General features: G+C 43.8%; 11 protein-coding genes and 1 long non-coding RNA gene across 12 annotated transcripts; 3 read left to right on the top strand and 9 right to left on the bottom strand.

Annotated features, from left to right (window-relative positions):
* Nucleotides 1–83: 83 nt before the first annotated feature.
* Nucleotides 84–24,782, bottom strand: LOC145707051 (uncharacterized). The gene is made up of 4 exons (XM_081784529.1): nucleotides 24,773–24,782; nucleotides 737–905; nucleotides 309–690; nucleotides 84–258 (listed from the first exon to the last, which is right to left on the bottom strand). Exons 2-4 carry the CDS (start codon nucleotides 879–881, stop codon nucleotides 201–203), a joined length of 585 nt encoding a protein of 194 aa, XP_081640655.1. The 5' UTR covers nucleotides 882–905; nucleotides 24,773–24,782; the 3' UTR covers nucleotides 84–200.
* LOC145707046 (beta-1,3-galactosyltransferase 6-like) lies at nucleotides 1,100–2,751 on the bottom strand. Its single transcript, XM_081784522.1, has 5 exons — nucleotides 2,484–2,751; nucleotides 2,233–2,352; nucleotides 2,089–2,173; nucleotides 1,773–1,997; nucleotides 1,100–1,394 (listed from the first exon to the last, which is right to left on the bottom strand). The coding sequence occupies exons 1-5, from the start codon at nucleotides 2,746–2,748 to the stop codon at nucleotides 1,115–1,117; spliced, it is 975 nt and encodes a 324-aa protein (XP_081640648.1). The 5' UTR covers nucleotides 2,749–2,751; the 3' UTR covers nucleotides 1,100–1,114.
* LOC145707042 (dyslexia-associated protein KIAA0319-like protein) lies at nucleotides 2,787–5,975 on the bottom strand. Its single transcript, XM_081784518.1, has 9 exons — nucleotides 5,619–5,975; nucleotides 5,417–5,559; nucleotides 5,088–5,325; nucleotides 4,871–5,043; nucleotides 4,708–4,821; nucleotides 4,269–4,662; nucleotides 3,923–4,221; nucleotides 3,505–3,880; nucleotides 2,787–3,459 (listed from the first exon to the last, which is right to left on the bottom strand). Exons 1-9 carry the CDS (start codon nucleotides 5,953–5,955, stop codon nucleotides 3,167–3,169), a joined length of 2,367 nt encoding a protein of 788 aa, XP_081640644.1. The 5' UTR covers nucleotides 5,956–5,975; the 3' UTR covers nucleotides 2,787–3,166.
* LOC145707044 (uncharacterized) lies at nucleotides 6,008–7,816 on the bottom strand. Its single transcript, XM_081784520.1, has 7 exons — nucleotides 7,388–7,816; nucleotides 7,084–7,241; nucleotides 6,911–6,981; nucleotides 6,775–6,866; nucleotides 6,438–6,735; nucleotides 6,285–6,391; nucleotides 6,008–6,237 (listed from the first exon to the last, which is right to left on the bottom strand). The coding sequence occupies exons 1-7, from the start codon at nucleotides 7,596–7,598 to the stop codon at nucleotides 6,083–6,085; spliced, it is 1,092 nt and encodes a 363-aa protein (XP_081640646.1). The 5' UTR covers nucleotides 7,599–7,816; the 3' UTR covers nucleotides 6,008–6,082.
* Nucleotides 7,964–8,803, bottom strand: LOC145707102 (uncharacterized). Its single transcript, XM_081784584.1, has 2 exons — nucleotides 8,316–8,803; nucleotides 7,964–8,240 (listed from the first exon to the last, which is right to left on the bottom strand). Exons 1-2 carry the CDS (start codon nucleotides 8,489–8,491, stop codon nucleotides 7,964–7,966), a joined length of 453 nt encoding a protein of 150 aa, XP_081640710.1. The 5' UTR covers nucleotides 8,492–8,803.
* LOC145707189 (uncharacterized) lies at nucleotides 9,083–10,048 on the top strand. Its single transcript, XR_014134736.1, has 2 exons — nucleotides 9,083–9,240; nucleotides 9,285–10,048. It is a non-coding gene; the product is annotated as an uncharacterized LOC145707189 (long non-coding RNA).
* On the bottom strand, nucleotides 9,358–10,732 carry LOC145707188 (nucleoside hydrolase-like). Its single transcript, XM_081784679.1, has 3 exons — nucleotides 10,459–10,732; nucleotides 9,897–10,396; nucleotides 9,358–9,855 (listed from the first exon to the last, which is right to left on the bottom strand). The coding sequence occupies exons 2-3, from the start codon at nucleotides 10,143–10,145 to the stop codon at nucleotides 9,595–9,597; spliced, it is 510 nt and encodes a 169-aa protein (XP_081640805.1). The 5' UTR covers nucleotides 10,146–10,396; nucleotides 10,459–10,732; the 3' UTR covers nucleotides 9,358–9,594.
* Nucleotides 11,359–16,492, bottom strand: LOC145707040 (DENN domain-containing protein 4B-like). The gene is made up of 8 exons (XM_081784516.1): nucleotides 16,272–16,492; nucleotides 15,976–16,173; nucleotides 13,922–15,929; nucleotides 13,666–13,870; nucleotides 12,119–12,320; nucleotides 11,948–12,070; nucleotides 11,699–11,874; nucleotides 11,359–11,652 (listed from the first exon to the last, which is right to left on the bottom strand). The coding sequence occupies exons 1-8, from the start codon at nucleotides 16,438–16,440 to the stop codon at nucleotides 11,362–11,364; spliced, it is 3,372 nt and encodes a 1,123-aa protein (XP_081640642.1). The 5' UTR covers nucleotides 16,441–16,492; the 3' UTR covers nucleotides 11,359–11,361.
* On the top strand, nucleotides 12,656–13,600 carry LOC145707050 (uncharacterized). The gene is made up of 4 exons (XM_081784528.1): nucleotides 12,656–12,984; nucleotides 13,031–13,118; nucleotides 13,162–13,236; nucleotides 13,277–13,600. The coding sequence occupies exons 1-4, from the start codon at nucleotides 12,748–12,750 to the stop codon at nucleotides 13,546–13,548; spliced, it is 672 nt and encodes a 223-aa protein (XP_081640654.1). The 5' UTR covers nucleotides 12,656–12,747; the 3' UTR covers nucleotides 13,549–13,600.
* Nucleotides 16,550–18,733, bottom strand: LOC145707104 (DENN domain-containing protein 4C-like). The gene is made up of 5 exons (XM_081784587.1): nucleotides 18,522–18,733; nucleotides 17,649–17,754; nucleotides 17,279–17,540; nucleotides 16,868–17,239; nucleotides 16,550–16,766 (listed from the first exon to the last, which is right to left on the bottom strand). The coding sequence occupies exons 1-5, from the start codon at nucleotides 18,570–18,572 to the stop codon at nucleotides 16,550–16,552; spliced, it is 1,008 nt and encodes a 335-aa protein (XP_081640713.1). The 5' UTR covers nucleotides 18,573–18,733.
* Nucleotides 19,358–22,116, top strand: LOC145708238 (uncharacterized). The gene is made up of 7 exons (XM_081785896.1): nucleotides 19,358–19,463; nucleotides 19,701–19,796; nucleotides 20,109–20,253; nucleotides 20,299–20,393; nucleotides 20,591–20,807; nucleotides 20,860–21,135; nucleotides 21,177–22,116. The coding sequence occupies exons 2-7, from the start codon at nucleotides 19,740–19,742 to the stop codon at nucleotides 21,383–21,385; spliced, it is 999 nt and encodes a 332-aa protein (XP_081642022.1). The 5' UTR covers nucleotides 19,358–19,463; nucleotides 19,701–19,739; the 3' UTR covers nucleotides 21,386–22,116.
* On the bottom strand, nucleotides 22,233–23,894 carry LOC145707105 (uncharacterized). Its single transcript, XM_081784588.1, has 8 exons — nucleotides 23,771–23,894; nucleotides 23,668–23,730; nucleotides 23,381–23,622; nucleotides 23,004–23,169; nucleotides 22,880–22,962; nucleotides 22,661–22,835; nucleotides 22,399–22,613; nucleotides 22,233–22,354 (listed from the first exon to the last, which is right to left on the bottom strand). The coding sequence occupies exons 1-8, from the start codon at nucleotides 23,853–23,855 to the stop codon at nucleotides 22,259–22,261; spliced, it is 1,125 nt and encodes a 374-aa protein (XP_081640714.1). The 5' UTR covers nucleotides 23,856–23,894; the 3' UTR covers nucleotides 22,233–22,258.
* Nucleotides 24,783–26,250: the final 1,468 nt, after the last annotated feature.

Here is a 26,250-nt window from a genome sequence, read left to right on the forward strand (position 1 = left end):
TAAAAGAAACAATACCGGTAATCGGGAGCGGGGATGTCCAAAAAGACACAACTCCGTCTCCTGTAGAGTGAGTCCTTGTTGATTTCAAATCGTATCTTTGTTTATTTAGGTACAGAAAATAAGAGAGAGGATGACAGAAATTGAAGTTTTTCATTAACAGTAGTCGAGAATTCACTTTTTTTCACCAAGTTTAGCACCAGCTACGAGACAACAGCTACTTTGTCGTAATTTGGATCCTTCAGTATTGATGTAGAGCGGCTTAAATTTTCGGTTAGTACAGGTTTTTGCAGACTAAACAAGGTATTTACGAGGGAATAGCGGGATTGCGCTGAATGCGAGAGTATCCATCGTCCGCGCTTTTGGCTCTTTTGGCAGGCTCTTTTTCGTCTGGCGAAGGTTTTGGGAGACGAAAGACGTTGGAGCCGTGCTCGAGGAAAACGTCGTCGTTTTCGTCTTCCGAGTTGTTGTTGTTTGTTTTGTTGGTTTGGTCGACGAATGTAGATTTAGAGCGGATAGGTGACTTGAGCGGTGTTGATGGGGCAGCCTTGTTAGTGGTGCAAGAGAAGGCGCGAGTGCGGTGATGATTGGCGCTGTTTTTGCTTGGGTCGGGCAGCGGTTCGCTCAAGATGCGGGAAGAGGAGGCCCGCAGATCGCTTGTCAGCGAAGAGTTTGTAGAAAGCCGAACGTAGCCTAGAATAAAGTTAAATACAAAGTTGACTGTATGTTGATTACTTACCTTCTTCTGTATCTGTTCGAAAGCGAATCTCCTGCTCTTCTTCAATCCCGTTCACGCCTGGGTCCGGCTTCCCAACAGTCCCGGGCGGAGAAGATTTTTGACATACAGCTCCCATTATAAGTTTTAGTAGCCTGTGTTTAGGCATTTATCATTGTTTTCTGAAAAAGTACTTTTTAGTAGTTGATAAGTTTACGAATTGTTATTTGAACTGTATGAGCTTGAATAGAGAAATTGCACTTAGGTACCATGATATGTAAAAATATACAGTAATAAAGTAAAACGAGAATAGAACTTTAGTGGATATTTGGATCTGGAGTGCAGCATTGACTTTTATGAGGTTTTCTGCATTGAAAAACGATTTTGAATTCATAAAATTTGTCATAAATAAAATTGAAAATCCTTCCTTGGTGGCTTATCCCAATCATAAATGTAGCCCGCTTTTTTCTGAACTTCCTCTTTGCAAATTTTACCATGCCGCTTGAGCAGGTTCCATTTCTCTGTAATCATTTCTGGCGTCTGTTTATGAGTGACGATGTAGCTGTTTGAGCAGCCTCTTGAGGTCGCCTCTGTATCAAATTCAACCATGTGGACTCTGTTGAGCGGTAAGGGACCGAGCCAGCCTCCGACACTTACGTCCTCGTTGTTCCAAATCGAAAGGCTGAATTTCAAAAATGGTCTTTGTTGATTTCAAGAAAGAGAAAAAGTTTATTTTTAGCGAAAAATCTTGAGTGAAAAGAAATAAAACTCTCTCCCTCTTAATTAATAAGATGCGAGATGCGCAGGATCTCCCTAATTTCGACAAGCGCTCGCCCCGATAACCAGCAGTGATTGCGTGGGGCCAAACACTCACCTGGGCCTTACATTGTTGAAGAAAAGGGCCAGTTGACGCATCTATCACTATAAACTTCAAAGATAGAAGTAGCTCGAAAATCAAAGCGGACATTATATTCTAGTAAGTTTTATGCATGTTCCTAGGCTAGACAATTTCGGCACTCTTATAAGATTGAAAATAAATCGCCTATCCGTGGCTACATACCTTTCAAAATTTCGACCGATGAAAGTGTAAGCATCCTTCCCTAAAACGTAACCACCGCCTCTGGCATTGGGCAAATAGTAGTCGCAAATTTTCCAGTTGGGTTCGGCCCATGGTCCACTCTTTTTCACCCTTGCACGACCGGAGAAGTATCCCATGTACAGGTCCGAGCCGTGCTTTTTCAACTCAGGAATCAATCTGGCTAGATCAACGAAAGTGTCTTCATCCGCTTTTGGCAGGGTTTTTTAAATAGGAGACTCATCAATTCTTTTCCACGAAATAAGCGACTAGTCTTTGAAGAACAACTTCCAAAACCCTTGCTTTTAGTACGAATTCGGCATCAACATTTTCATGAATCCAGACCAGCGAGAGACCGACTTTCTGTGTGAGTGCGTGGTACGAGTCTAATAGCTCCTTATTAGTCGCCCTTTTTAAATTTACTTGTTTTGTTTCACAAAAAAACCTTTGAGCTGAGGCAGCTGTAGCATGTCAGCGCTTGTCAAATCTGGAATCACCTTCTCGGAAAGCGCAGCCGTTCCGATAACAAACTTGAAGATGCATTCCGGTGGATCGCAGACTGATAGCTTACATCCAAGTTCGCAACTTTATCTGGCGTTTATTAGTCAATTCATAAATTCTATCAGCAATTCAATTAATTGATGGTTTCCGTAGCAAACTGCAGAAATTGTTAACGACGATTAATTTAAGAACTTGGCCATGTTTTTCGCAGAACATCCCTTTTCTCTTTGTTATCAGGCGCGGAAACAACAAAAACCGTCAAAAATGCTTTCGATTTTTTTGATTTTTCATTATTTTCATCAAGATTGCTTTTCGAACTCCTCGCAATTGAAAAATCTTTGAAAGAACTGACTGCTGCTATTTCATGCGTGGCATAAAGAGCGCCGAGGTAATAGCCCAACGCAAGAAAAACGACCGCTTTGAATAACTCTATCAAACGATTTCGCAAAAACCGATTCATTAATCATCTAAATCAGTTTTTTTGAAGAAATATTTCATTTTTTGAATAGAATATATTTTCAAGCAGTGTTTACAGAAGTATTGAAGATTGTAAGGCGTATGATTGAAGAGACGCAGCCTCCAGAAAAAAAATATCTAGTAACTCACAGAGGCCCTGCTGTAGAAACTTGTGTAGAAAGCCTGAGTCAGGGCCTGAAAGATTTCGAATGAAAAAGATCTTTCAGACCCTGACTCAGGTTTTCTGCACAAATTGCCGAGCGCATGGTCTGAAAAGTCGAACTTCTGAGAGCTAAGAAGTAACTAGTGCTACCAGGAGGAATTATAACAAAGCCAAAATTAATTATTGCGAATAACTGGTCAAGGACCTCTTCTATCGATAAAATAATCGGCTTTGGAAATAAAGTTAAAGATAATATTCGCTACAGGATTTCTTCCGAAAAGCGCGGCTTCTCGAAGAGCGTATCCGAATCGCTCGTCCCTGGAGCACCGTCGGAGTCGATCAGAGCGACGTGATCGCTCTTTATAGGTTTCGGCGGTCTTGCTCGCAGTGGGCGCTTCTTCCGTGGACGAGAGAATTTCGACGGTGCTTTTTCATCTTCGTCAGTTTCGGAATCCAAGGCATGAAGAGCGGCATAGTCCGATCGACGCTTCTGATGCTTCTTTGCTCGCCCGCTTTTCTGTTTTCGCTTTCGTGTTAGCATTATTACAGCGGCTAAATTTGACGATAGGCTATTGTTGATTGTTTTTTCAATCTTACCGAGGACACTGATGAGAATCAGAAAAATGGACAGGACCAAGTACACAAGGCTCCAGGCGCAATTCTGATACGCCAGCATTGGATTGCGAATCCAGAACTTGTCGCATTCGCACTCTTTCGTCGAGTTGGAGCAAATGCCGTGGCCACTGCAGTCGGAGAGGCAAACGAGAGGCCTGGCAGTGACAGGATGCCCGCGACAAAATGATTTGAAGCCGCCGCTTGAGACGAGCGCTCCGTCGAGAAAGGGGACGACTTGAGATGTTTCCGTTGCGTTTTCGAAGATGTCGTATGCTTTTGCGAGAAGCACCAAGTCCGGGGAGTGGAAGGGCTGGAAAACGTGGGTAATAGACACTTTTGTCAATTCAGGCTCGTTATCCTAAAGATGGTAACTAACAAACTACTTTAAATCATCCTTTACCGCTAAATTAAGCAACAGCTCCGTTTCAGCATCTTTTGACTCCTTTTTCGTAATCATTGGGCAGTCATAAACGGTGATTTCAATGATAGTATCGATTTCTGGATCCTCGACGACGTTGACAGTGGCGATTTGAGAGTTGGTTTGACCGATCTTGTCGGTAACAGTGACGGTGAACTTGTAGGTGCCGATGTTGGCGTTTAAGATTTGAAGGATAGGCGAGTTGATGGAGTTGTTGTAGACGGTGAATCCAGCGAGGACGGATGGATCAGCCGTCCACGAAAACGAAAGTAAAGAATCGTCTAAAAAAACGTCCTTTTTCGTAATGTTGATGAGGAAAAGCATTTACCGAAAGAATGAGAGCGCGAAGCGTCAATAGCAAAGTTTGCACGAGGGCCAACCTTTGTTTGCTCTTCCTCGACGACGATAGTCGGCTTTGCACCAGTAGTGACGTTGACAACGATTTCCACCGAATCTGATAGTTGTGGCTCTCCATCATCCGTCACCGTCAGTTGGTACTTGTAGAGGCCGACTGCGGTGATGTTTGAAACCCTGGCGATTCTTTGATCGAGCGGATCTACGGTAAGGATCTGTTTTGACGGAGCTTTCTTCCCCGTGGAGAAGAAATACGTCAAACTGTCGCCATCTGGATCAACGCTGGTGGAGGCGTTGAGGACGAGCTCTTTTGTGCTTGGAATGAAGTAGAGTGCGCTGCCTTCCGATGAAAACATGACGTTTCCAATCTTCATTGATAAGTTAAAAGATTGGATAGTTGAGATCAAAATTACCTGGAGTTTAGCTACTGGGTTGTTATTCTTCGCCGGGTCAACGATGATCGTAGCGGTAGTCTGATCCTTTTGCCCCTTTTTATCTGCCACGGTCAGGGAGAAATGATAAGTTCCCTTAATTGCTTCTTTAGGAAAACGAGAGCATTGATAAGGAGAAGGTTACCGGTTTGCGGATGCTGTTTATGGAAAGGCAAGGCTCGTGCGAGCCGGACAGATCGACAACTTCGGGATTCTCATCGTTTTCCACTTCCCAGAGATATTCGACTACTTCGTGGTCGTCTGTCGACGAGTTTCCGCACAGTTTAGCGGTGGAAGTCGGAAGCGTGATTTTGAACTCTACAATTTTCGCTGAAAAATTTGAAATTTTTCGAACTAGGCACCTTTTGGGATGATTACAGCGGTAGGAGGCTCGTCTTTTTCTTCGATAATTTGTAATGAGGCGTGTACTTCCACTTTCTGGTCAGAGTTATTGTCTGATACGGTCAAGAGGAAAGTAATGTTGGCTGCTTCCGGAGCGACGTCGATTTCCAGCGACGCTTCGTTTTTTATCGCGTCGACGATGAGCTCCGCTGTGTTGAGAGGAACTTCTTGCTCTTCCCACTTGAACGTTAACGATTCCTGCTCAAGGCTCAATTTATCAATCGATGGAGAAAAATGAAAATGTTTCAATCAATTGATTTTAGTAGCATCTGATAATAATGAGCCGGGCCTCGGGATAATCCTCGAAATTGATTTCTGGCTGGAGGACGAGATGAGTTTGCGGTAATTGCACGACTTTGGGCGGTATATTTACAGTAAGAGGCACTTTTGATTGCATATCATGCACCGTCACATCGAAAAAGGCGGTTTGGTCTTGAAAAAAGTAATTAAATCAACAAGCATCTAATTGGCAATTACTAATTAGCACTTACTGTAGTTTGAATTGGAGGTAGACGAAACGAAAAGCGAAAATTTGTACAAGCCACTGACGGTTAGACCGCCCTTTGGGATTCTGTAGATTAATGGCTCTTTTGGATCCAGTAGCTCACTGGCTTTGGAGTCTTTGGGAAGAGTTACTGGAGTCCATTCGACGTCGTATAGTTGCGGATCAAATAGTTCATTTCCAGTGGGTTCAATATTTCCCGTGAGAACGAAATCTTCATCGTAGGGAAGGGTGATTTCATGTGGCCCATCGATGGAGATAGTAAAGGGTTCCGAATCACTGTAAACACTTTGCGCCAGGAGGAGAAACAACAAATTTAAAAACATTACGACCTCGTTATCATCCTGAAAGAACCGAATGTTTTTAATTATCTTGTTGGAAAGAAAAGCGAGAAAGTTTATTTTTTGATTCTTGAACTCAAGCGAAGTGTAGAAAAGAAAGAAACAAAAAGAACTAGTGATGGTATCGTTTTCTTCTGAATCTTCGTCTTCTGAATTTGCGCGGAGCTGGTTTCTTTGATGGAACAACGTCGTTGCTCGTTGGCTGGCGGTAGACTTTGCGGATCGTTGATGGCGCGACTGTTGGTGGGACTCGCACGGAAGGATTGTCTTGATTTAACAAAGTAAAGAGGGAGGGGCTGTATTAAGAGTGTTACCAAAAGCGGTCGATTTCTTAGGAAGGCATATCTTTCTATCCAGTTGTTTGCTCTGCGGATAGCTCGGCTGTGAAGTAGTCCTGTCACAGCGCCCATTCAAATCGCAACTATTCAAACTCATCAAAAGATTATAGCATTTGCAAACGGTCATACTTGCAAGAACACATCTTGTTCGACTCCTTTTCGGCGATTTTCTTGAACTTGTTCGCGATTGAAGTCGGAACGTTTCCTTTTCGAAAGCTCTCCAGCAGCGATTTCTTGAGTAAGCTTTTGTAAGTGTCGTAGAAACTGGATGAGCCCACTCCGGCGCCCGCTGGACCCATGGGACCGCTTCGGCCGCGTTCGCCTTTTTGCCCTGTCGCTCCTTTAGTTCCTTTGGCTCCAGGAGGGGCCAAACCGACGTCGCCTTCATCGCCAGGATGGCCCATCGGACCCATTTCGCCAGCGGAACCTAAACAGAGTAAGTCCTTTTTCTCCTATCAAAAAGTACCAGGATATCCAGCAGGGCCAGGCTCGCCTCTCTCTCCAGGAGCGCCATCGACTCCATCTTCCCCAACTGGCCCTCGAACGTCATTCGGAGCTCTATAATCATTTTATTTGTAGGAGAAATAGCAAATCAAGCCTACCCCTGGGGACCTTGAGGACCTTTTCTTCCAGTTTCTCCGATTTCTCCAACTGCTCCCTTTTGCCCTTTCTCTCCTTTTATCGAGATAAAATAAAGGAGTTACTTGAACTCTATCAAAGTAGATTATTGTAACAAGTCTAAAAATTATACTGTATAATGATTTTGATTATCTTTTCCTTTTGGCCCATCTGGTCCGCTAGCTCCTCTTCCACCTTTCTGCCCAGTTGCGCCCTGTTCGCCCCGTTTTCCGCAGCATGGTTTTTGAGCTTCGTCATCTGCGCAATTCTTGACATCAATTTGACAGTCGCATGTGCAGTGCTCCTCGCACTTTTCTGAAAACAGCAACTTAGGAGTTGTTGTGAACTTCGTTAATTCTGTTATTCATATTTCTGCAAATAGCTAACTCAAGTATAACTTATACTGTATAAGGTTAAAGCAAAGAAAAAATGGTAGATTCTTTGAAGAAAAATTGTCGAACCTTCGCAAGGGTCGACGTACTCGACAATCGCTGTTTTCACATAATCTCGATGGCTATCAACTGGCAAGTTGAGGATCGTAGCTCCATTTGCGCGCAGTTTGTCTACCACTTCTGCTCTCCAGCAATCCTCCTTCTGTCCCCGATCGCACGCCCAGTTGTTCAATGTCAGCAAATAGCTCGCATCCGCCTTGTTCTCAAATCTTTCCATCATAACATGGCCATCGCCGCCGTTGCTGATGATTACGTTGATTTTCGAGCTGCAGTGAGCGCCCAAATCCTCGTTTAATTCCGAGGACGCGCGGAGAGCTTGATTGGGATTCCAAAAATTGATTTGTTTATTATGTTAGTGTCCTGCAAGAGTCTCCAAATAAAAAGGCTTTTGTGGAGTGTCAATTCATAGTTTATTTGTAATAGTGATTCAATGTCAAGGTGAGATCACTTGTGTGGAATGTTGGCTTACGAGCGGCTTATAAGCCAAGGAAGTTCAAGTCATGCGCAACGAAGCGCATGACCTGGTAAGTATCGGGGGCAATTGATAAGCAATAAATGGAGTGGAGACAGTAGGGGACACTACAATTAAAAAAAGTTCATTTTTAAAGGAAATATTTTCGAATCCATTCCTTGATCAAGGTTGAAAGATCCAGAAGGTCTAAGCGCGTTAACTGCCACTTTAATCTCGTTGAGGCGAAGGGAAGCGCTAGTTTGGGAAGGATGAAGGTTGAAGATATCTCGTCCGTTAGAATTGATGATCAGAAACGGGTGGAAGCGATGTCGATCGTCGGAGAGGATCATCTCGTCCACCAGGTTTCCTATGAAGTCTTTCATCAGCCGCAATTCGGCCATAGAATCGCAGCTTTGAAATATCAGTGAGAAAAGAAAGAACAATTGGAATTCTTTACTATCCCTTATCATTATTTTCGAAGCTTACCTCGTATCAAGAATGAAATTGACACAAACACCACAGGAAGAGCATTTCTCCTCGCAGGTGCATTCGGAGCACGGAATCTCCGTACTGTAGCTCGTTTTCTCGATAAAGTTCTCAGCTGCTACAAGCGCAAGCTGTAAGGCCCCGAAAAACAGGAAGAGCTTATTCCTTATTCTCATCTGTCGATTTCCGGGCTCGGGACAGTCTGACCCTCGCCTGTGCCTCAATTGCTGTTTGCTCAAATATTAAATTGGCGATATTGAATAAAATTCAAAACGCGCCAGTAACTCTTAAATATTGACCTTTTTGGAGCCACCTGGCATCCATGCTGCACCGCAGACTTCAATTTTTACAAAGAAATTTATCATATTATTAAATAGAACGGTGATTTGTTTACTCGACAATCAAATTCGACCAAAAGTGGGCAGAGCTGTATTTTCTTTTTTAACATTTCTAAAACGTTTAAAGCATTTCTTCTTAGCAATGAAATATTATTGAAAGAGAATATTAATTATCCCTTTTGGAATGAGACAAGTATCACGCCACAAAATCAATTTTCCAGGGGCTTTAAAAAGAGCCAGCAAAGATGCATGTGGCAATTTCGCCAGTTTTCACCGCAGAAAATGAAAAAAGCGCCGCGCATTATTTTCCTCTTTTTGGCCTCTCTCTCGGCCTTATTTACAGACAGCCGAAGAAGAGTGCCTTTGACAACAGGCAAGAGCCCAAACTTTGTCTGGAAATCAACGAAGACTAAACTTCTTATTCAGTTATTCTGTGAAGAGATTCAATGCGGTAAACTCTTCTCCTTACAGAGAAATGCCAGGAGAAGCAGTCCCGACAGAGGATGAGATTCTGATGGACGATCATCCAGATAACTCGGTTTTCAGAAATTTGGAAAACATTTACGAAATGGTGCTAGAAGCGAAAAGTAAAGACGCCCATTTTCTGAGCGTGTTTTGATCTTAAATTAAGACGAGGTGGACGATTTAAAAGACGGCGTGACTCAAGAATACGAAAAGATTCTCCGCCGCTACCAGAAACAAGCAGCTGGCGCACTCGTTTGACAAAGCAAAAATCGTTTATTGTACGAGTAATAAACACAGAGAGATAATATGTACTAACTATAACTTATAGTCTATAACTGTTTACGTAGAAGCAAGTTTGAGTCCATGAAGATCGAGCAAAGGCCTGCTATAGTCGACTTTGTCTACCACTGTGACTTTTTAAAAGGCTCAAACGATGAATTCTAACTCGCTTGGCTCTTCCAAGGAACATCTTCTATTCACTTTCGCCCTTTTCCTAATTTAAATCCAGCTTCTTCCTTTTGCTTTGTTGTGGGTCGATCTCGAGCATCGACAACCATCGCGCCTCGGGAGAATTTGCCGGCACATTCGACGGCGACGTGGCAGTCTCGGGAGCTCTTGATTGCTTTTCCTTCGACCAGCACGACCGCAGCGACGAGATCGCAAATGCAAAAGTCGTCGAATGCTTCTTCGTCTATCGGAACTCCCATTCGTTTGCAGCGCTCCCACAGCCATTCTCCCTGAAATAAGTTCAAAAACCATGGAAAAGTGAAGATAGTACTTTGAACGTAGTTTGATAGGGATGAAAATCGATCATTTCTTTTTTAAATGTCCCTTCGCGCGTCGCTTCCCAAGTCACAATCTTCGTATCAAGCTCTTCCGGTATCTTTCTCAAAACAGTCGCCGCTGCTTCTGGGTCGTGGAAAAAGTTGAACTCGGCCGCAGCAGTCACATTTCCTCTTCCCCAACTCGTCCCGCCCATGATCGTCAAGGATCTCCACTTTTTCGCACAATGAGGATCGATTGTCATCGCCAGCGCTAGATTTGTGAGAGGTCCGATCGCCAGCACTGCCAATTCGTTTGCGTACAGTTGGGAAAGCTGGACAATTGCGTTGGGAGCGGCCTCTGCCGGGGATCTCAAGAAAACGCTCTCGTCAATTTCTACATCATTCTCAGTGACGTCGCATAATCCATTCCTTCCGTGGTAAAGATGGTGCTTTTTCCAGTCTTCGTCTTCGGCGACGAGCGTTGTATCGGAGCCAAAAAGATCGGAATCTTATGCTGAAAAGAATATTGAAATTTTTAATTTGAAAATACGAAAATGAAGAAATTGTCTTCTGTACCTGCAGATTATTCAACGTAAGAAGTTTTAAAGCATTCTTAGCTCCAACAGAAGCCGGGCAATTTCCATGAACGATGCTGATTCCGACGATTTCGACGTCGTTGCGATTAATAAGAAACTGCAATGCGCAAATATCGTCCACGCCCGGATCGCAATCAACGAGGACTTTTAACATCTCTATCTGCTAAACTTTTGCTTCTGCTACTTTTGCTCAATAAGTAATAATATAAAAAGAGCTGCCCAAAATGCTCAATTGATGATTCAAAGTTCAGTGATGTCTGAATAAGTTTTCTGAGCGGAAATAAAATAAAAATCCTCATCCTGCTACTGGGCTTGGGAATATGAGTGGAGAACCTGAGTCAGGATTCTGAGTCAAGGTTTTCAACAGATATTGCCAAACCCAGTTCTGCTGTCTGAAAGAAACTTGCGGGGTATGAGAATCGACGAATTTGACGAAATTTGTTAGATTTATCTTTCATGAGTTTATTATTGCTTATAACATTTTAGCTTTTTTAAATCAAGTAATAACATGGATAAAGAAAGAAACAGGGCCGTCTTTGCTCAGCTTATTTTAGTTTTAAATTGGATGAAGCTTGTTTTCTATCATAATAAGTCATGTGACTTGAGTTAGTTTCGTAGTTTTTTATATCATTTAAATTGCATATTTTTAGATTTGTAATTGCTGGAAAATCGGAAAGAAATGGGAAATGAAGCGGGTTGAACTTGAAGCGTGTCCGCAATGTTACAGTATGAAAGGATGAAAGTAATGAAGTACAGTAATTTAATTTCACATATATATAAATATAGATGTAGATGTTCGATAGTTGTTTGATAGTTTTTGTGAAGGGACGATGAGTAATTAAATTGACAAGTATTTTTTACAGTAAAATAGCTGTGTAAGTTTTCAACAGAGGAGTCTGGGCTCGCCGAAGATCTTGCGGCAAATGTAGACGCGCTGGTTGGGCGTTTGGTCGTTGGAATTGCGCAGCTCTTTCGCGTGGTCCTGCAGGATCTCGTGCGCCTTCTGCCAGTAACGGTCGAAGAGGGAGAAGTCGATGTTGCGCTGGCCGACGGCGGCGACGAGCAAGAACTGCGCTTCCCGGTAGCACGAGCGGCGCGGCACCTTTTCTTTCGAATCCCGAGTCAGGCCTTCGCAGAGATAAAGCAGCTTCATCAGTGGCGTCTGACAGTCGTTCTGAATTCGAGTTCGTTTTTATGGGAAAGTGACTCTTGTTTCTTACGTTTTTAATTGACTCGACGATGGTGATAAGGGTATCGCGCTTGATATGACTGTTGGAGACGAGCAGGCGGTTCTGCTGATCTTCTGGCTTCTGGAATTCCTTGAAAATGCGGTACAGTGGAGGGTAAGGAGTGGACTTGTTCGCCAGCGTCGAGTCCCAGTTCAGATACGTTCCCACTAAAATTCAAATCAAACAATGAAAAAAGTAAATATGAAATATAAAAGTTCTTCAAATAGCGACTTGACTTACCCACTGGTTTGAGTTCTTTCATGGAATGCGATCCTGAGTCGTCGTCTTGCTCTTGTCGATTTAGCAGCGACGAGGCAGCGAGAAGCTGGTCAAGTGAGTGCTTGAGCTTCATCTTTTCGAACGCTAAATAAGATGATTGTAAATTTGGAGTTTGATAGACAAGGAATTTACCGTAGAAAAGATTCCAGAAGAGGATTTTGTGCGTCTCGATGAAGTCTTGCTCGCGGAGGATTTTCTCGCCATGGACAACTAGCAGCGTCTCGAGTTCCTTGCGAAGGACGATGGGCGAGAGGAACGTCATCGGCGGAATGCGCTTGTAAGTCACTTTGCCGCGGCGATCTTCTATCAGCACTGACAGTTCGGGAACAGTTGTCTGAAAGGAAACATCAATATTTTGTCAGAAATCGGAGCGAGCGGCCAAAGAACTCACGAAAAGATCATTGAGCGGAGTCTGAGCGGCCTTTCCGCTCGGTTCTGCTCAAAATTTGAGCGTTGAAGACTAATTTACAAGAAATGTAGACTCATCGCTACTCTCATGGGAAACAAAGAGTTCGATATTAGATGATAAGCGAAATTGTCAAAGACGAGCCGTCGAAAATATGGCAATCATGGCAAATTGTTGTTGAGGAGAAGAGGTCACCTGAAATGGCAAACTACGCAAAATTTCTTTCATTTCAATTGGCTGTCAGAATTTTTTGAGCCGACGTAACTGATACCCACCTCCATTTTTTAAAATAAAGTTCATTCACCGAAACTTTTTATTAGAATAAAAAAAACTGATATTTTCTAATTTTACGAAAATGGCGAGATCGGAGAAGAGCAATAACATGGCGAAAAAAACATCGCACCGCAAGAAGAAAGTCGCGAAAGCTGCGCGGAACGCTGTGGCACAGAAAAATGACAAGGTCGCGAAGAAGACGAGACGAACTCCAGCTGTAATTGAGAAAAAACGACGAGGCAGGATCGAAGAATCGGACGAAGAGGAGGTACAGAGGGCGCCCGAGAAATTTGACGAAAACGCCGAGTGGGAGCTTGAGGTAAAGATCTTTTACTGAGGAAAAGGAATTAATCAATTTTATTTAGGCGCTCGGCGGACTTTCACTCGCTTGGGGAAGACGAAAAGTCCGACGAGATGATGGCACTATGGCAATTCAACACTACTTAAAGCCAGGTATGGAGACTAAGTATTACTCGAAAACTTAAAGAATTTCTAGAGGAAGAGCATCGAATCTGGGTCAAGTGGACCGTCGCCTACAGTGATGGCAAATGCTGGTCGGCGGAGAAACAAGGTAAGATTATCACATGATTTTTTTCTCATTCTTTCTTTAGAAAACCTGGTGGGAGTCCTGCCGGAGAACAAGCGGAAGGCCCTGGAGGACCGAATGATTTACCCCTATCCATCCCGCCACGATGGTCCCGACTCTGGCTGGCAAGAACGAAAGGCGATCTGCGAAGTTCTTGGTTACATTCCCTGGCGGCCAAGAAACAGAACAAAAAGTGCCAAGTACAAGTTCTTCCCGGCAACAGAGATGCCCGACGCTCAGCCCGAAATCGACGACACCGAAGAAGAAGAGTCGGATGAAGAGACCGACGAAGAATAGACTCTCCTTCCCTTACTGTTAGTTCACAACACACTTGCCTAATAAAAGCCATTTTTAATCTAACCAAAGTGTATCCTTTTTCTTGCTTCAAAACTTTGATTAGTAATCAATGATTACCTTTGGGCACCAGGGACAGTAAGTTCGCATGCAATTCGGGTCGCTCGTCCAGCCGGCCATGATTTCTTCTTCATACAGTGGCGTGCCACAGTTCGAGCATGTGCAGGCAGCTGACATTGTCACGAAAATATCAGGAGTAGAGAGGATCGTTGCTGATTTGACGCTTCCAGTTCCGTCCGATAAGGGCTTTTCCAGAGAGTTTGGTCTGAAATTAAATTGAACAACTGCGATATTTCAATAATCATTAGCTACTTACCTTACTCTCCTTCTCAGGGAGCTTCTCTTTGCGTCGTCTTCGTTGACACCCATCGAGTCTTCGCTAGATCCCTCCTCTTGTTCGACCCCTTTTCCATCCATGTTATCCATCATTGTCTTTGCAGCTGCCGAGAAATTGTCCACGTACTTTTTCGAAACATCCTTCAAGTTGTTGTAACTTGGCGACGCTTTGACAGATTCGAAAGTGTCAGTAAAGGAGTCGACAGTATCCGTGATGGCCTTGGAAACCTTTGGCGACTGAAAGTATTTCATTGGCGAGCTGGTTCCAAGTTTTTCTGACATTTTTGAGAGACCAAGGTTGTCGACCGTGAAGGACTTGGAAAATGAACTGAGTCCCCAGCTTTTGGAAGCGACGGCTTTTGATTTAGGATGAGCTGCGATCAGGGGTGGAGAAGAAGATTTTGTCGGGGTTGCAGGAAGAGTCTTGGAAAGATTCGGGTTGGATTGGGAAACGGCAAAGCCCAGGTCCGGCCTGGGCAAACCAGACTCGACTCCTCCCTTGTCTCGATTTGAATCGTTCAAATTTAAAGTGTCGACGGAAAGTGCACTGGGCGAGTCTGTGCGCGGTTCAAAGACCTTTTCTTTCTCCGCTTCTTCGTTCGTAGTAACATGGAAGGCACCTTCGAGCGAGCGCGAGCTGCCTGTCTTTGCCGCTTGCATCGATGCGTGATTGAGGCCCATGTTCATGTTAAACTGATTCTCCGGCGCAGGACTTTGGAATCGACGGTAACCTTCAACAGGTTCCATGAATGCGATCGTCGCCAAAACCGTGTTTTTCAACAATTTCCAAAGAGTGTATCCATCGCGAGCGTTCTCTGGCCATTTTGCCTCCAACAACACTTGATTGTAAAGCGCATAAGTGGCCGCGTTGATCTGAAGTCTGAGGACTTTCTTGGCAGCATTTAGGACCCGCACGGCTGTCATCGGTTTGTGATGGTCGAGACAAGAAGCGAGGATCATTCTCAAAGGCGCTTCGTCCGGAAGAGTGATGCGCTCCTGCCCCATCAGCTCCATCACTTTTAGACCTTCGCGAAAGGCGGCTGTTGCACTTGGCGCGGTCTTCGTATAAGTTGGAATGTACATGAGACTGAGTGCGTAGTAGTAAGAACGGAGTAACAGAGGCCAGAGGTTGTCGTCTCTCCAGTAGGTATCGGCAGTACTTCTGGCCATATCCAGCTCTTGGGGCGTTCGTTGACCAGCAGAGCTTTCCATCTTCTCGATTCGCTGCGTCGTGACTTCGACGACAGACTTTAGCGTAGTGGGAAACTCACTGTAAGCGATTTCGCCGTCGTCTTCAGGAGGAGGGACGATTTTCATTGTGTCTTCTTCGCTCGGCGTGCCAGCTTTTAATAAATGAATGGTTCCGGCGTTCTGTGGATTCCGTTCGATTAGATCTTGGCACTGGTCGAAGAACTCGTGCTGCTGGATGCCCACGTGGCCACCAGAGAAGGTTCTCGACTCGATGAATGCGCAAAAAGCCTGCGAGCTCGTCAGAGAGTCGTAGAATGTGCGACTGCTTTTGCTTGACCCAGCGTTCTTTGAAATAAAACCGGCGACGTCGAAGAGAACTTTTAGATCGGTTGTTTCTGTTGTTGGCTGGTGTCGAATCGGAAGCAAGAATGAACGGTACTTCCCGAGTAAATGGCACAAACAGCGAAGGAATGCTTGTCGTAGATCCAGTTCTATCTGCGCCCGATCGGACTCCGCTTCAGGATCATCTAATGTGTTGTAATCCCCGCCACCACCGTTGAAATCGCTTCCTGCTCGTCCAACAGCTCGCAGTCGCGTTTCGATTTCTTTGACGGTGCTCATTAGGGGCTGGAGGAAACGCGCAGGAATGAGTTTGAACTTTTTGTCTTGATCAGGAATGGCTCCTCGATCGAGAGAAACCAGGTAGACCGCGGATTCGTCCGGAACATTATCCGGACATTCGAAATAGGTGCTGGAGACGCCCATAAGTAAGGGAGTAGGGGACTCGATAATGCACGCTAGAAATAAGTTGATTAAGCCCTTGCTTCTTAGTTATTTTGTTACCTAATTCGATGGGACAAAGAGGTATAAAAGGACATTGCCACTGAAGAGGGAAAATGAGGTTGGCGACAGCTTCTACCGCCGGCGTTAATTCTTGAAGATGGAGGGAGTGGACACAAATTCGCTGCTGCGTCAGAACTGCGTGAAAGAGGGAGATCATCCGCTCCGAGCCCAAGTGCCACAACAACGAGCTGTTCAAAAGTGACCATGGGGAAGTTCAAGTAGAAGTTTTAACTTGAAAATTTAGCAGATTTTGAACGAGATAAGTAAGAAAATGTATCACTGTTTCCTGAAACTAGCGCCGCTGGGCGGCAAGGGGCGAAATCGAGGAAGCGAGAGGTGAATCTCGTGGTGGATGGAGAGGTGAGCGTGAATACGGGGACATCTGGGCGAGGGAAAGGGTAGACTCATGAATTGCGAGATATGGCGCTCGAGGGACACTTTCTGCACCGAGTTTGAAATCGTCATTTGATACAGGAACTTGAGGAAGGCCTCGAAGGCGTTGAAGAAAGGATGCTGCGCGAAGCTCGACAAATTCGAATTCTTGTTGATAAATTTTAAAAGAAAAATGATTTTTTCATATTTTGGCGAGCATTTCCTTTGATAGAAGACAAATGGCTTTGGACACGAAGATTTCTTTCTCCTCGGCGCCTGGGACGGGCTCGTTGTTGCCCGCGTTGAGGCCGAGGCGGCGGCGTTGCGATTCTTTCAGCAGCGCCTTGTCGAACTTTTCAAGAAAGACCAGCGATGCGCCGTAAATCTTTTCCGAAGTTTCTGTTGTCAAAACGAACGTACTAAACAAGGCTTTTGATACAGAAATTGAAGAAAAACTAACTCGTCTACCATCAATCAGATCTTTCCTTTTTATTCATAATTGAAAGCCCTGTTCCTAAACTGAGGATTCGAGTTAATTTCGCCATGTTGATCAGTGTCCCAGCTCTCGAGGCTGGCGCCGGAGGGCAGGGCGAAGATAGGCACAGAGTTGACCCAGGGCGCCATTGGCACATCTGCATGGTCTTCCTTCGGCAATCGGGCAAGCAAATCGGCCCGATAGCTCGCTCTGTTCACCGACTTCGGCGACAACTTGTAAGTGAGAAAGACACCGGAGCCGACCATGCCGAGATTGAGGTTCTGCGGGCAACGGACGAAGCCGAGCGGGTCTTGCTCGCCCTTGGAAGGAATCACTACTGCCAGCTCTGACACGACGAAGGGCGAGTAGCTGTCGCGGTGGAGGCGGAGATAGAGTGGCGTCGCATTGAAGGACGTGCTGAATAATTTTTGAATTCTGAAAGAAGGGAATGCTCACGTGTTGTTGATGTTGGCGGAGCGGGAGTGGGGCGTCCGTCTAATCACTTCGCCCTTGGCCTGCTCGCCCTGGACGACGTCGACGCGCACGATTGGAGGCTTATCTTTCCCGCGCCTGATGCAGATGTACATGCACGGCGCGTTGAAGCTCCCATGGTTGAGATCAGCTGGCAAGCCACCGACTGTCTTGTCGACTAGGGTGTACCCGTGTGGCACGGACTCCTGCTCGTTGGCATTTAAAACGACGACGTCGCAGATCGGATCTGGAATTAAATGAAATCAACAACGAGTACGCTTGATTTTCAGCATTAGAAATACTTTCGTAACAATCAGAATTCCATCAAAATTAGATTGGAATAGAAAAGACTTACCATTTTTGGAGGATTCTCCTGGGAGTCTCAAGCTCTCTGCATTTTTCGGGTTGAAGCCGGCGACGACGAAGTAATCCGCGACCCGATTCTGTACTGGCATCGCATCCTAAACGAGACCCAATTTAGAAAAAAGGAACAAGAAAAACGCCACTTGCGAAGTGAGAATCGAGATAATCGAGAAATGCCCGACAAGTGCTGAATTTCCTGATCTCTCGCGCGACTATCAAAACAAGAAAATACTTTCAAATTTTTTCCAATTTGAAATCAGACGGATTTCAATTTGAAGAAAGAGAGAGACTTTTCAATCGCAGCCAGTCATGTGACACTTCTCGTCTATCTCAAGTCTCTTTGAAGCTTTCCAGGCGGAATAGACACCGGGGATGAAAATATGGTAAAAATCAATGTTGATTCTATTTCTAGCAAACTTCTATTTCTACGTAATCTATTTGAAGATGGCGAGCTCTCGATAAGACCAACAGAATTCTCATGCTCAAGTCTGAATGTCAACTTTGGTTGCCAATATCGATGGATTAAGGGTATCCCAATGAAACACGATTTGCACCATGTTTCTTTACAAAGCGAAATGGAAGGGATACCCTTAAATTTCTGGACATCTTTGAATATGAAAAGTTTTAAATAAGGGTGTACCCTTAAGTTCTGATGAAAATTGATTGATAAAGAATGATAACGATAAGGAGAATGAGAATAAGAAGAATCACTTGGCTACTTTCTCGGGAGCTCGTTTCCAATAAAGAAATGTTTAGCTTTGAATGTAGGCTACTGTAAAAAGCGTATTTACCACTAAATGAGAAAATCACCCTAATTCACCAAATGAAAATCGAATTTTCAAATTGTGACTTTTTCGTCAAATACTTTTTCAAGAATGGGCGGCCACTCCCAGTACGGCCACTCGCCGCGGAACATTGCTCCTCTAGAATTCCTCTAGAATTCACCAGAGTCTTATTTTTGATGAAAACGCGTTTTTCCTATGAAAATTGACAATTTCAATTTTTCGCGCAATATTTAATTTTCGTCGAATCGTAACTTTTTTTTTCGTCGTAAATTTGGCAGGTTCTTTTGTCTTCTTTTTTGATTTCCCTCTTTACCTTATTCTGGCGACTTTTGGTGAATTACTTTTCGAACTCTTCAATTCCGAAATTCATTCTCTTCTTTCAAAAAAAGGGTTGGAAATTGAAATTATTCCCGGCCGAAACGCGCGCCCGTCCGAACTGAGAGGCGCTGACTCATCGCGCCTGATTCATCTCTCCCCGATTACGCACACTTCTCCCATTCAAAAAACTACTACGTCGTGGATTTCAAAGAATACTGTACTGAATCAGTACTACTGATACTGTTGCAGTACAGTGCAAAAGTAAATTGACAGTTAAATTTATCGGAAAATTGGTTTGATTCAAGATTATTTATTAAATCAAAATGACTTCTGAAAATCGAGAAGCCGCCATTTTTGCGGCTTCGCGTAAGACAAAACCAAAGCCGCACGAAGCGCGGCTTTTCCTTGTTCTGGGCTCGATATTCTAAGTCAATACGAGAACCTGACACAGGCTTTTTACTCAGGTTGCTGAGCCTGGAACAAGGAAAAGCCGCGCTTTCTGCGGCTAAAATTTCGCCTTACTCAAAGCCGCAAGCGGCCTTTACCGCGGCCTTTACCGCGAAAAGGCGAAATTTCTGACTGATTTTCTTGTTGTTTTCGAGTTTTCGAAACAAAAATCGAAAATGTTCTAGATTGCCGCGCTGCAAAAAGTTGTCGCCAGAAAACAACTGCCAGTTGCACTCAACGCGCAGTGAGACTAAGAGGTAAGTTCTGGTTATTTAAACGCTGTAGATTTCATTTTTGCGAACTTCAATGTTCGAAAACAGTGTTTTTCGTCAATTTTGGTCGGAAATAGAGTATTTCGCGGCAAGAGCGCCTGGCTAAGTGGCCAATCAGGAGGATTTTTTTTCGACTGGGGCCACGTGCGCCGCACAATGGACATTTTTAGCGCTAGAATTGATCAATTAACAAATAAATAAGCTTTTGAAGGATTATTTAAGATATCTGTAACGAATTTCGGAGCTACTTTTCGATTGAAAATGAGACCAAAGGGCGAATCTTCTGAAGAAAACAACCGAATGCTCTGCCGTCAATTGGTAAGTCCCTGATCTGGAAACCTGTATGGAAAACCTGACTCAGGGTTCTGAAAGAGCTTAATCCTTCGCGGTTTTTTAAAGATTTTTCAGGACCCTGACTCAGGTTTTCTACACAGGTTGCCAAGGCCAGTCCGTGATTCTGCCAGCTATTTCTTTTGAATCAAAACCGGGCTCGGCAACTTGAGTAAAAACCTGAGCCAGTGTTCTGAAAGAGCTTCAACAGCCGAGGAAGCTCTTTCAAGAACCTGAGTCAGGATTTCTACACAGGTTGCCGAGAACCACGATCCGTGATTGTATCAACTATTTCTTTAGTTTGTCGGTCTGATTCCTGGCTCATGGACGCACGAAAACCTCTGCAAGCACATCTGCGAGTACCTCCACATCCCACTTGACAAAGCCGAACAAGAGATTCACTTCGACAGGAAAATCTCTAACAAAGATTCCGGGACGAAGAAGAGTAAGTGTCTTTTACGAAGGAAAGGATGTTCTAACTGCATTTTAGAAATCGCGTTTCTCCGATTTGCGAAACCGATGATCCACAAAAAAGCACTTGATAAAGCGACTTTCAAGGGCAGCCCAGTTGTTCTCAACATCAAGGTCAGTTTTTGAAGCAAATTTCTGGTTCGGTAACCTGTGTAGAAAACCTGAGTCAGGGTCCTAAAAGAGAGCGAAAAGCCGCGCTGCAATTCAATCTCTTTCAAGACCCTGACTCAGGTTTTCTTGACAGGGTGCCGAACTCAGGAAAATTTTAAAAGGCCACTTTTATAATTCCCGTTTTTAATCTTTTTTTTAAGGAATCCAATCAAGAGGATTTGAAGCGAAAACTCTTCATCGGCAAGCTGAGCGATCACGTGACAGTAGACGATGTTGAAAAACTTATTTCCAAGATCTCTCCCGAGGCGGCAAAGTACATCGAGAATAACTTCCCCCAGGTTCCCGAGAAGAGCGAAGGAAAGCCGAAAATCGCTTTCATCCAGTTTGAAAACCACCACGCCGCGTACTGCGTCAAAGGTAAAGATCTTCGTTTAAATCAACAAGGACAGCCTCATTTTTTCCTTTTTAGAGGCGCTCAAGCGAGTGCTCCAGCACCCCCGGCCAGATGTAATCTCCTTGTTGGAGCACATGTGCCGCCCTGGCGCCAAGCTCCGGGATGTAGTTGAATCCGTCAGCTACTACAAACGAAGCAAGAACGATACTCTCTTCGGCCCCAACGCTTCCGGCTCTGTTCGATCGCTCAACACGAACAAGAGCAACATGGAGTTTTGGTACCAAGAGAGCAAAACCAGCGTGACGATTCACATCCGAAAAGATCACGCAATCAGAAGCGTCACCATTCCCGGTAATTCTATAAATCTGATCGAAAAACTAGCCTTTATTTAGCCAAGGACATCAAGAAGAAGCCCCACCACTTGATCCCAGCCCGTGGCGCTACTATCGAGTACCGAGAAATGGTCCCTGGCTTCTCCGAGATGAGCCTCCACTCCAGCAGCTCTTTTGCTCGACATTTCAACACGAGCTCGCTCTACTCAGCCCCTGGACCAGGAACGGTTCATTTTTCGCTTCCTTTCCCCCTTTTTTCCAAAAAATGAACCTGGAAAAAGCTCGCCAGTCTAACACTGGAGGCTCGCGGCTGCGAAACTCTGTGAGCGCTCAGAATCATCAATCGATGCTCCAGCAGTCTCACACCTCCTTCCATAGCCTCCACCATCCCTTCTAAGGCTCAACGTTTTCTTTTATGTATTTTATATCTGCAAAATCGACATTTATTTTTTATATCCAAATGAATATATATTTATTGCTACACTATTAGTAAGCAGATCTTTCTCTGTATCTTTCAATACGTAATATGGAAAAATATTTCGGTAACCTCATTTCTGGCTAGTGTTAGGGGAGTTCCAAGGGGGCGAAGCCCCCTGGGTTAGGTGTTAGGGCTAGGAACTAAGTACTTTTACTTTAGGGGGGTTAGGGTTAGGTTTTAGGGAAAAACTAAAAGTCTCTTCCAGGAAGAGGCTTCCTACTGTACCGAAATATTTATCCCTACTACCTTTGAATAGGAAGCAGAGAAAGCGTATTCCTTCTTTTATTTTGTCAATCAAATCATGATCAGAAATTCTATTATTTTGGTTCGATTCAATAACTAAGGAAGGTAAGCTCGACAGGGGATTCCTGCAGCAGATATTCTACGCGGGATATGTATCTGCGAGGTACAAGGAGTTCTCTAGCGCCCTCTTTTGGACAAAAATTGGATATAAACAACTCAAAATCAGAAACTACATGCCTCTGATTTTAACCTTTTTAAAATGAGTAAGCTCTAGTTTAGGCACAAGTAGTGGCTCTCGGGGCAGGCTACCCCGGGTAGCTTGAATACTGAAAATTATCTACCTGTGAGAAAATAAAGAATTAAAACTTATTCTATAAGTAAAGTTTTATTTTATTCAGAAGATGTTATCTAGATGTAGCAGTCAGACAGCAGTGATAGTAAGCTCGCAAAGAGTCGCAGTCGTATCCCAACGCTTGAGCTTCAGTTTTCCTTCTTCCGATTCCTCCGCATGCAAATTCTAAAACAGTCAATTTAGCTGACTTTTCTGAAAATAACACTGACCGGCATCGACATTGGAAACTCCGAAACCGGTCCAGATTCCGGCTCGTCCGCAGAGAGTTGATTTAGGTGGTAGGTGCTCGTACTCTTGCTCATTTTTCGAATCTTGTTGATCTCCTCGCTCAGTTCGGCTGGAATTGTCTTGCTTTGCGGAAACGGCGGAGACGGTGGTTCAGATTCCAGCGCCGAGTCTGACTTCACTCGCCACAAATTCGCCGCTGAAAAGAGGAATCAACGAGGAGAATAATAATTTGCGAATTCTTACCAGTGTTTTTTCGAATTTGCCTGAACCGCCGACTTCCACTTCTCTTCTGAACATATCGTCTTCGCACATCTCGTCGATCGAAGCTCCCGAATCCTTCGTCTTCCTGTTCGTTTTCTTCATTCTCCTTCTCGTTGCTGTCTCTTTTCTTTTTCACAACCAGTAGTCGCTCTTTCATCTAAAAAACCATTCAAGAAATCCTCCCATTTCTCGGTCCTTTACCTTTACAAGGCCATTCCAAACTCTTCTTGAAAAAGAATTGCTCTTCAATTTCTTCGGTTGTTTTTCCTTCACTTCAATTTTATCTAAAAAAACGTTGAGAACAATTTTTTTCCATCAAAAATACCTGTAACTCGAACTCTCCGTGGCCTCTCTCTGTTGCATCCAAAGTCTGGCGTGTAGCAGCCAGGCCGGACGAATGCCTTGACCTTCTCGTTTTCTTCCGCGTAGTACTTCATCTGCTCGACCCACCAGAACGCTTTGAGATACTCTTTTCCTTCAAGTCGCGAGTACTTTTTTCCAGGTCACGTGATTTGATCAACATTTCAGCTGAGATAGCCATAAATTACACTTGAGAAGCCGCTTGGGGCTTCCAGACAAAATAAACTCTAGACGCGCTTCGCGCGGCTTTTTTTTATATTTTTGGCTCGAAGCCGCAAGCGGCTTCTCGAGCTTTATTAATGGCTATACTCACCTGATGATCAGGCTTGATCTTATGGTGACCCTTTCCTTGAGCCCTTCGTACCATTCCGCATGCGTCTTTGGTTTGCAGAGTCGAAACAACTTCTGGAGTCGCTCATTTACTGCCTCGCCTTCGAAAGCTGAAAAGATCGGCCATGGATGTTGCTGGTCGAGGGGCGGTTCAAACTCAAGCAGGAATTGGAGATCTTCCTCGTTGGACAGCTCGATCGCAAGGTGAATGATTCCCTTTCCGGAAGACTCGATGGGGACCGTCAAAAGCTGCCCTGAAATGCGAAATAAATAATCTGCAAGTGATCTATTAAACGAACCTTTTATATCTCTCGCTTTTCTCTGCATTTCGCATAATCGCCTGTCCAGAATCAATTCGACGCCTAAACACGATTACTCCTCCCTCAACCCTCTCGACTGCACCTGAGATCGGCAACGCAATGGAAATTATACCGTGAAGTAGCTGCTTCTCTTGCTCTGAAAAAACTGCCTTTCTCGGGAGTGACATTTTTAATTTTTCAAAAAAGTGGAGATTTTAACCTGCTGCGGCTCGTTTTTAAAGGCTCCACGGCCCGAAAAAAATCTCGTCTATGTTTTTAAATGTCGTTCAGACAATTTATTTTTTGATGAAGTAAATAGGCCATTTTTTGGTTTCGACTCTGATAATGATGAATTAGAGGGCTAGAACTTCTTAAATTTTGGTTCGATTCAATAACTACCCCTACTAAGATAAGTTCGGCGGGAGATTTTCGGAACAGATGTTCTTCGCGGGATATCTATCCGGAAGCTTGTCTCGCGCCCTCTTTTGGACAAAAATCAGTTATAAAGAACCATTGGGTTGGCATTAATTATAAAAAAGTAATCATACAATGATCAATTTCAATTTTAAATGAATCTACAAGATTTCTTCCCGAGTAATAAAATATTCTGATTTTATATTTAAATTCTGTTTAAAATAAATAATAATGAATCTGATATTTTATTAGAAAATATTGTTGAAGATGAGTTTTTCACTTTTCTAGAGCTAATTTGTCAGAAAACAAGGTGGTAATTGCAATCCCTTGCTCTCTTCCTGCAAGCGCTCGAAATTCTAGATAATCCCATGTTGCCATGCCAACGAGCCCTTTTCGCGAATCTCTAGAACTTCTGTTGACCTCAGGGCTAAAAAAACTGAAAAAGTCAGTTCGTCAAACTTCGACAGTCCGAAGCCACCCGTAAAAAGGTAAATTTCTTCAAAACAAAAAAGCGATTATTGAAAATTTCTTCAGAGATCTGAAGGTCCAGCTTAGGCAGAAATGAGACGCTGGACCAGACTGATTTGAATCTGGAAACAGAGTCGCATTCAACCTGCAGTCGACAAACTCGACTGCGGAAGTGACTCTTTCGTCGCTCTCCTAAAAAAGGACGAACAGCGAAAAACTGAACGCGAAATCGGCGAAAAGTCTGGACTTGGACCACAAAGTGTGGATGCTCCTGATAAAGTTCCTGAATAAAATCAATTTTGACAATCAAAAATCAGTGTTGTTGTTGTCCTTTCTTTTGCATTTGGGAAAGGTTCAGTGTTGAGGAGTAGTAAGGTACTTGTCGTGGAGTGTAGTTGGTACAGTGACTACAGTGTATAATAAAATCTTGAATCCGTATCAGCTAAATAAAAAGAAATTTTTGTTGGTCGACTTGTACGACGGACCCTTTTCCGATGGATGTTGAAACTGTAATCAGCAAAATGGTTTTAAGCTTTCCTCAATTGGAGACTTACCTCTTTCATTAATTTTCTGGCGCTTAGTCTTCGTTGATTTCATACTTCGTCGTTCTGTGTAGAATAGTTTTAGTTATAGAACTTCTTGAATTTTGGTTCGATTCAATAACTACCCCAACTTAGATAAGTTCGGCAGGAGATTTTTGGAGCAGATGTTCTTCGCGGGATATCTTGTCTTGTGCCCTCTTTTGGGCAAAAAAAACACTTATTAGGAACCACTGGGCTGGCAGAAATTATAAAAAATGAAATGATACGATCAGTCCACAATATCTGCAATATCGGCAAAATCTGAAATTTGAAATCAAGTTTGATTTGACTGTTTCTTATAAAATAAATAAAAAATAATTAGAGAGAACATCTGTTGAAGAAAAATTGTTCAATCGGAAAATATTTATTCAATGACAAAAAGCTCAATGCTCGACTTGGGCTGGGCAGGAGTTGTCATTTTTCTAACACCTCAGCTTTTATGTGGCGGCGCGAAAATGAATGTTCCGTAACCCTATCGCCATTAATATTTTCATTGCATTAAACTTATATATCTCTCCACCTGTAGCTTCTTCTACAGATAAAAATCTCGCGAGAAAAACGAACTAATCGAAAAAGAGAGAATCGACTCCAATGCAGTACATGGCGACCAAGGATCATCGGATAAGCATCAGTAATAGAAATTGAAATGGGAAGTCTTTCACTCTTTCTTTTTTTGGAAAATTGAGAAAGCCAGTTTTTGGGGAAAAAAATAATGAGCGGCCTAAACAAGAAAGAGCAAAATGTCGCGAACGCGATTATGATTTCTTCGGTTTTTCAGACGCCTGGATTTACAGATAGATCGAGTTTGAGAAAGAAGTTGAGTCTTCAAAACCTGAGTCAGGACCTGAAAGAACTTTATTGTCACATTCAAGCTCTTTCAGGTCCTGACTCAGGTTCTGAACACAGGTTGCCGAGGCAAAACTAGAAAAAGCTTGCTTGGTTCGACAACCTCAGGTTGCCTGTGTAAAAACCTGACTCAGGATCCTTCAAGAGCTTCAAAATTTTCATCTGAATATTCTTTTCAACTTCTAAGGAAGCCGCTCCGCGGCTTTGTTTGGAGGAAAGCCGCTTCGCGGCTTTTTATTAGAGCTCTTCTAGGACCCTGAAACTCAGGTTTCTA

The sequence above is a fragment of the Oikopleura dioica genome, chromosome XSR (assembly GCF_907165135.1).
Source record: "Oikopleura dioica chromosome XSR, OKI2018_I68_1.0, whole genome shotgun sequence".
In the NCBI taxonomy this organism is placed as follows: domain Eukaryota; kingdom Metazoa; phylum Chordata; class Appendicularia; order Copelata; family Oikopleuridae; genus Oikopleura; species Oikopleura dioica.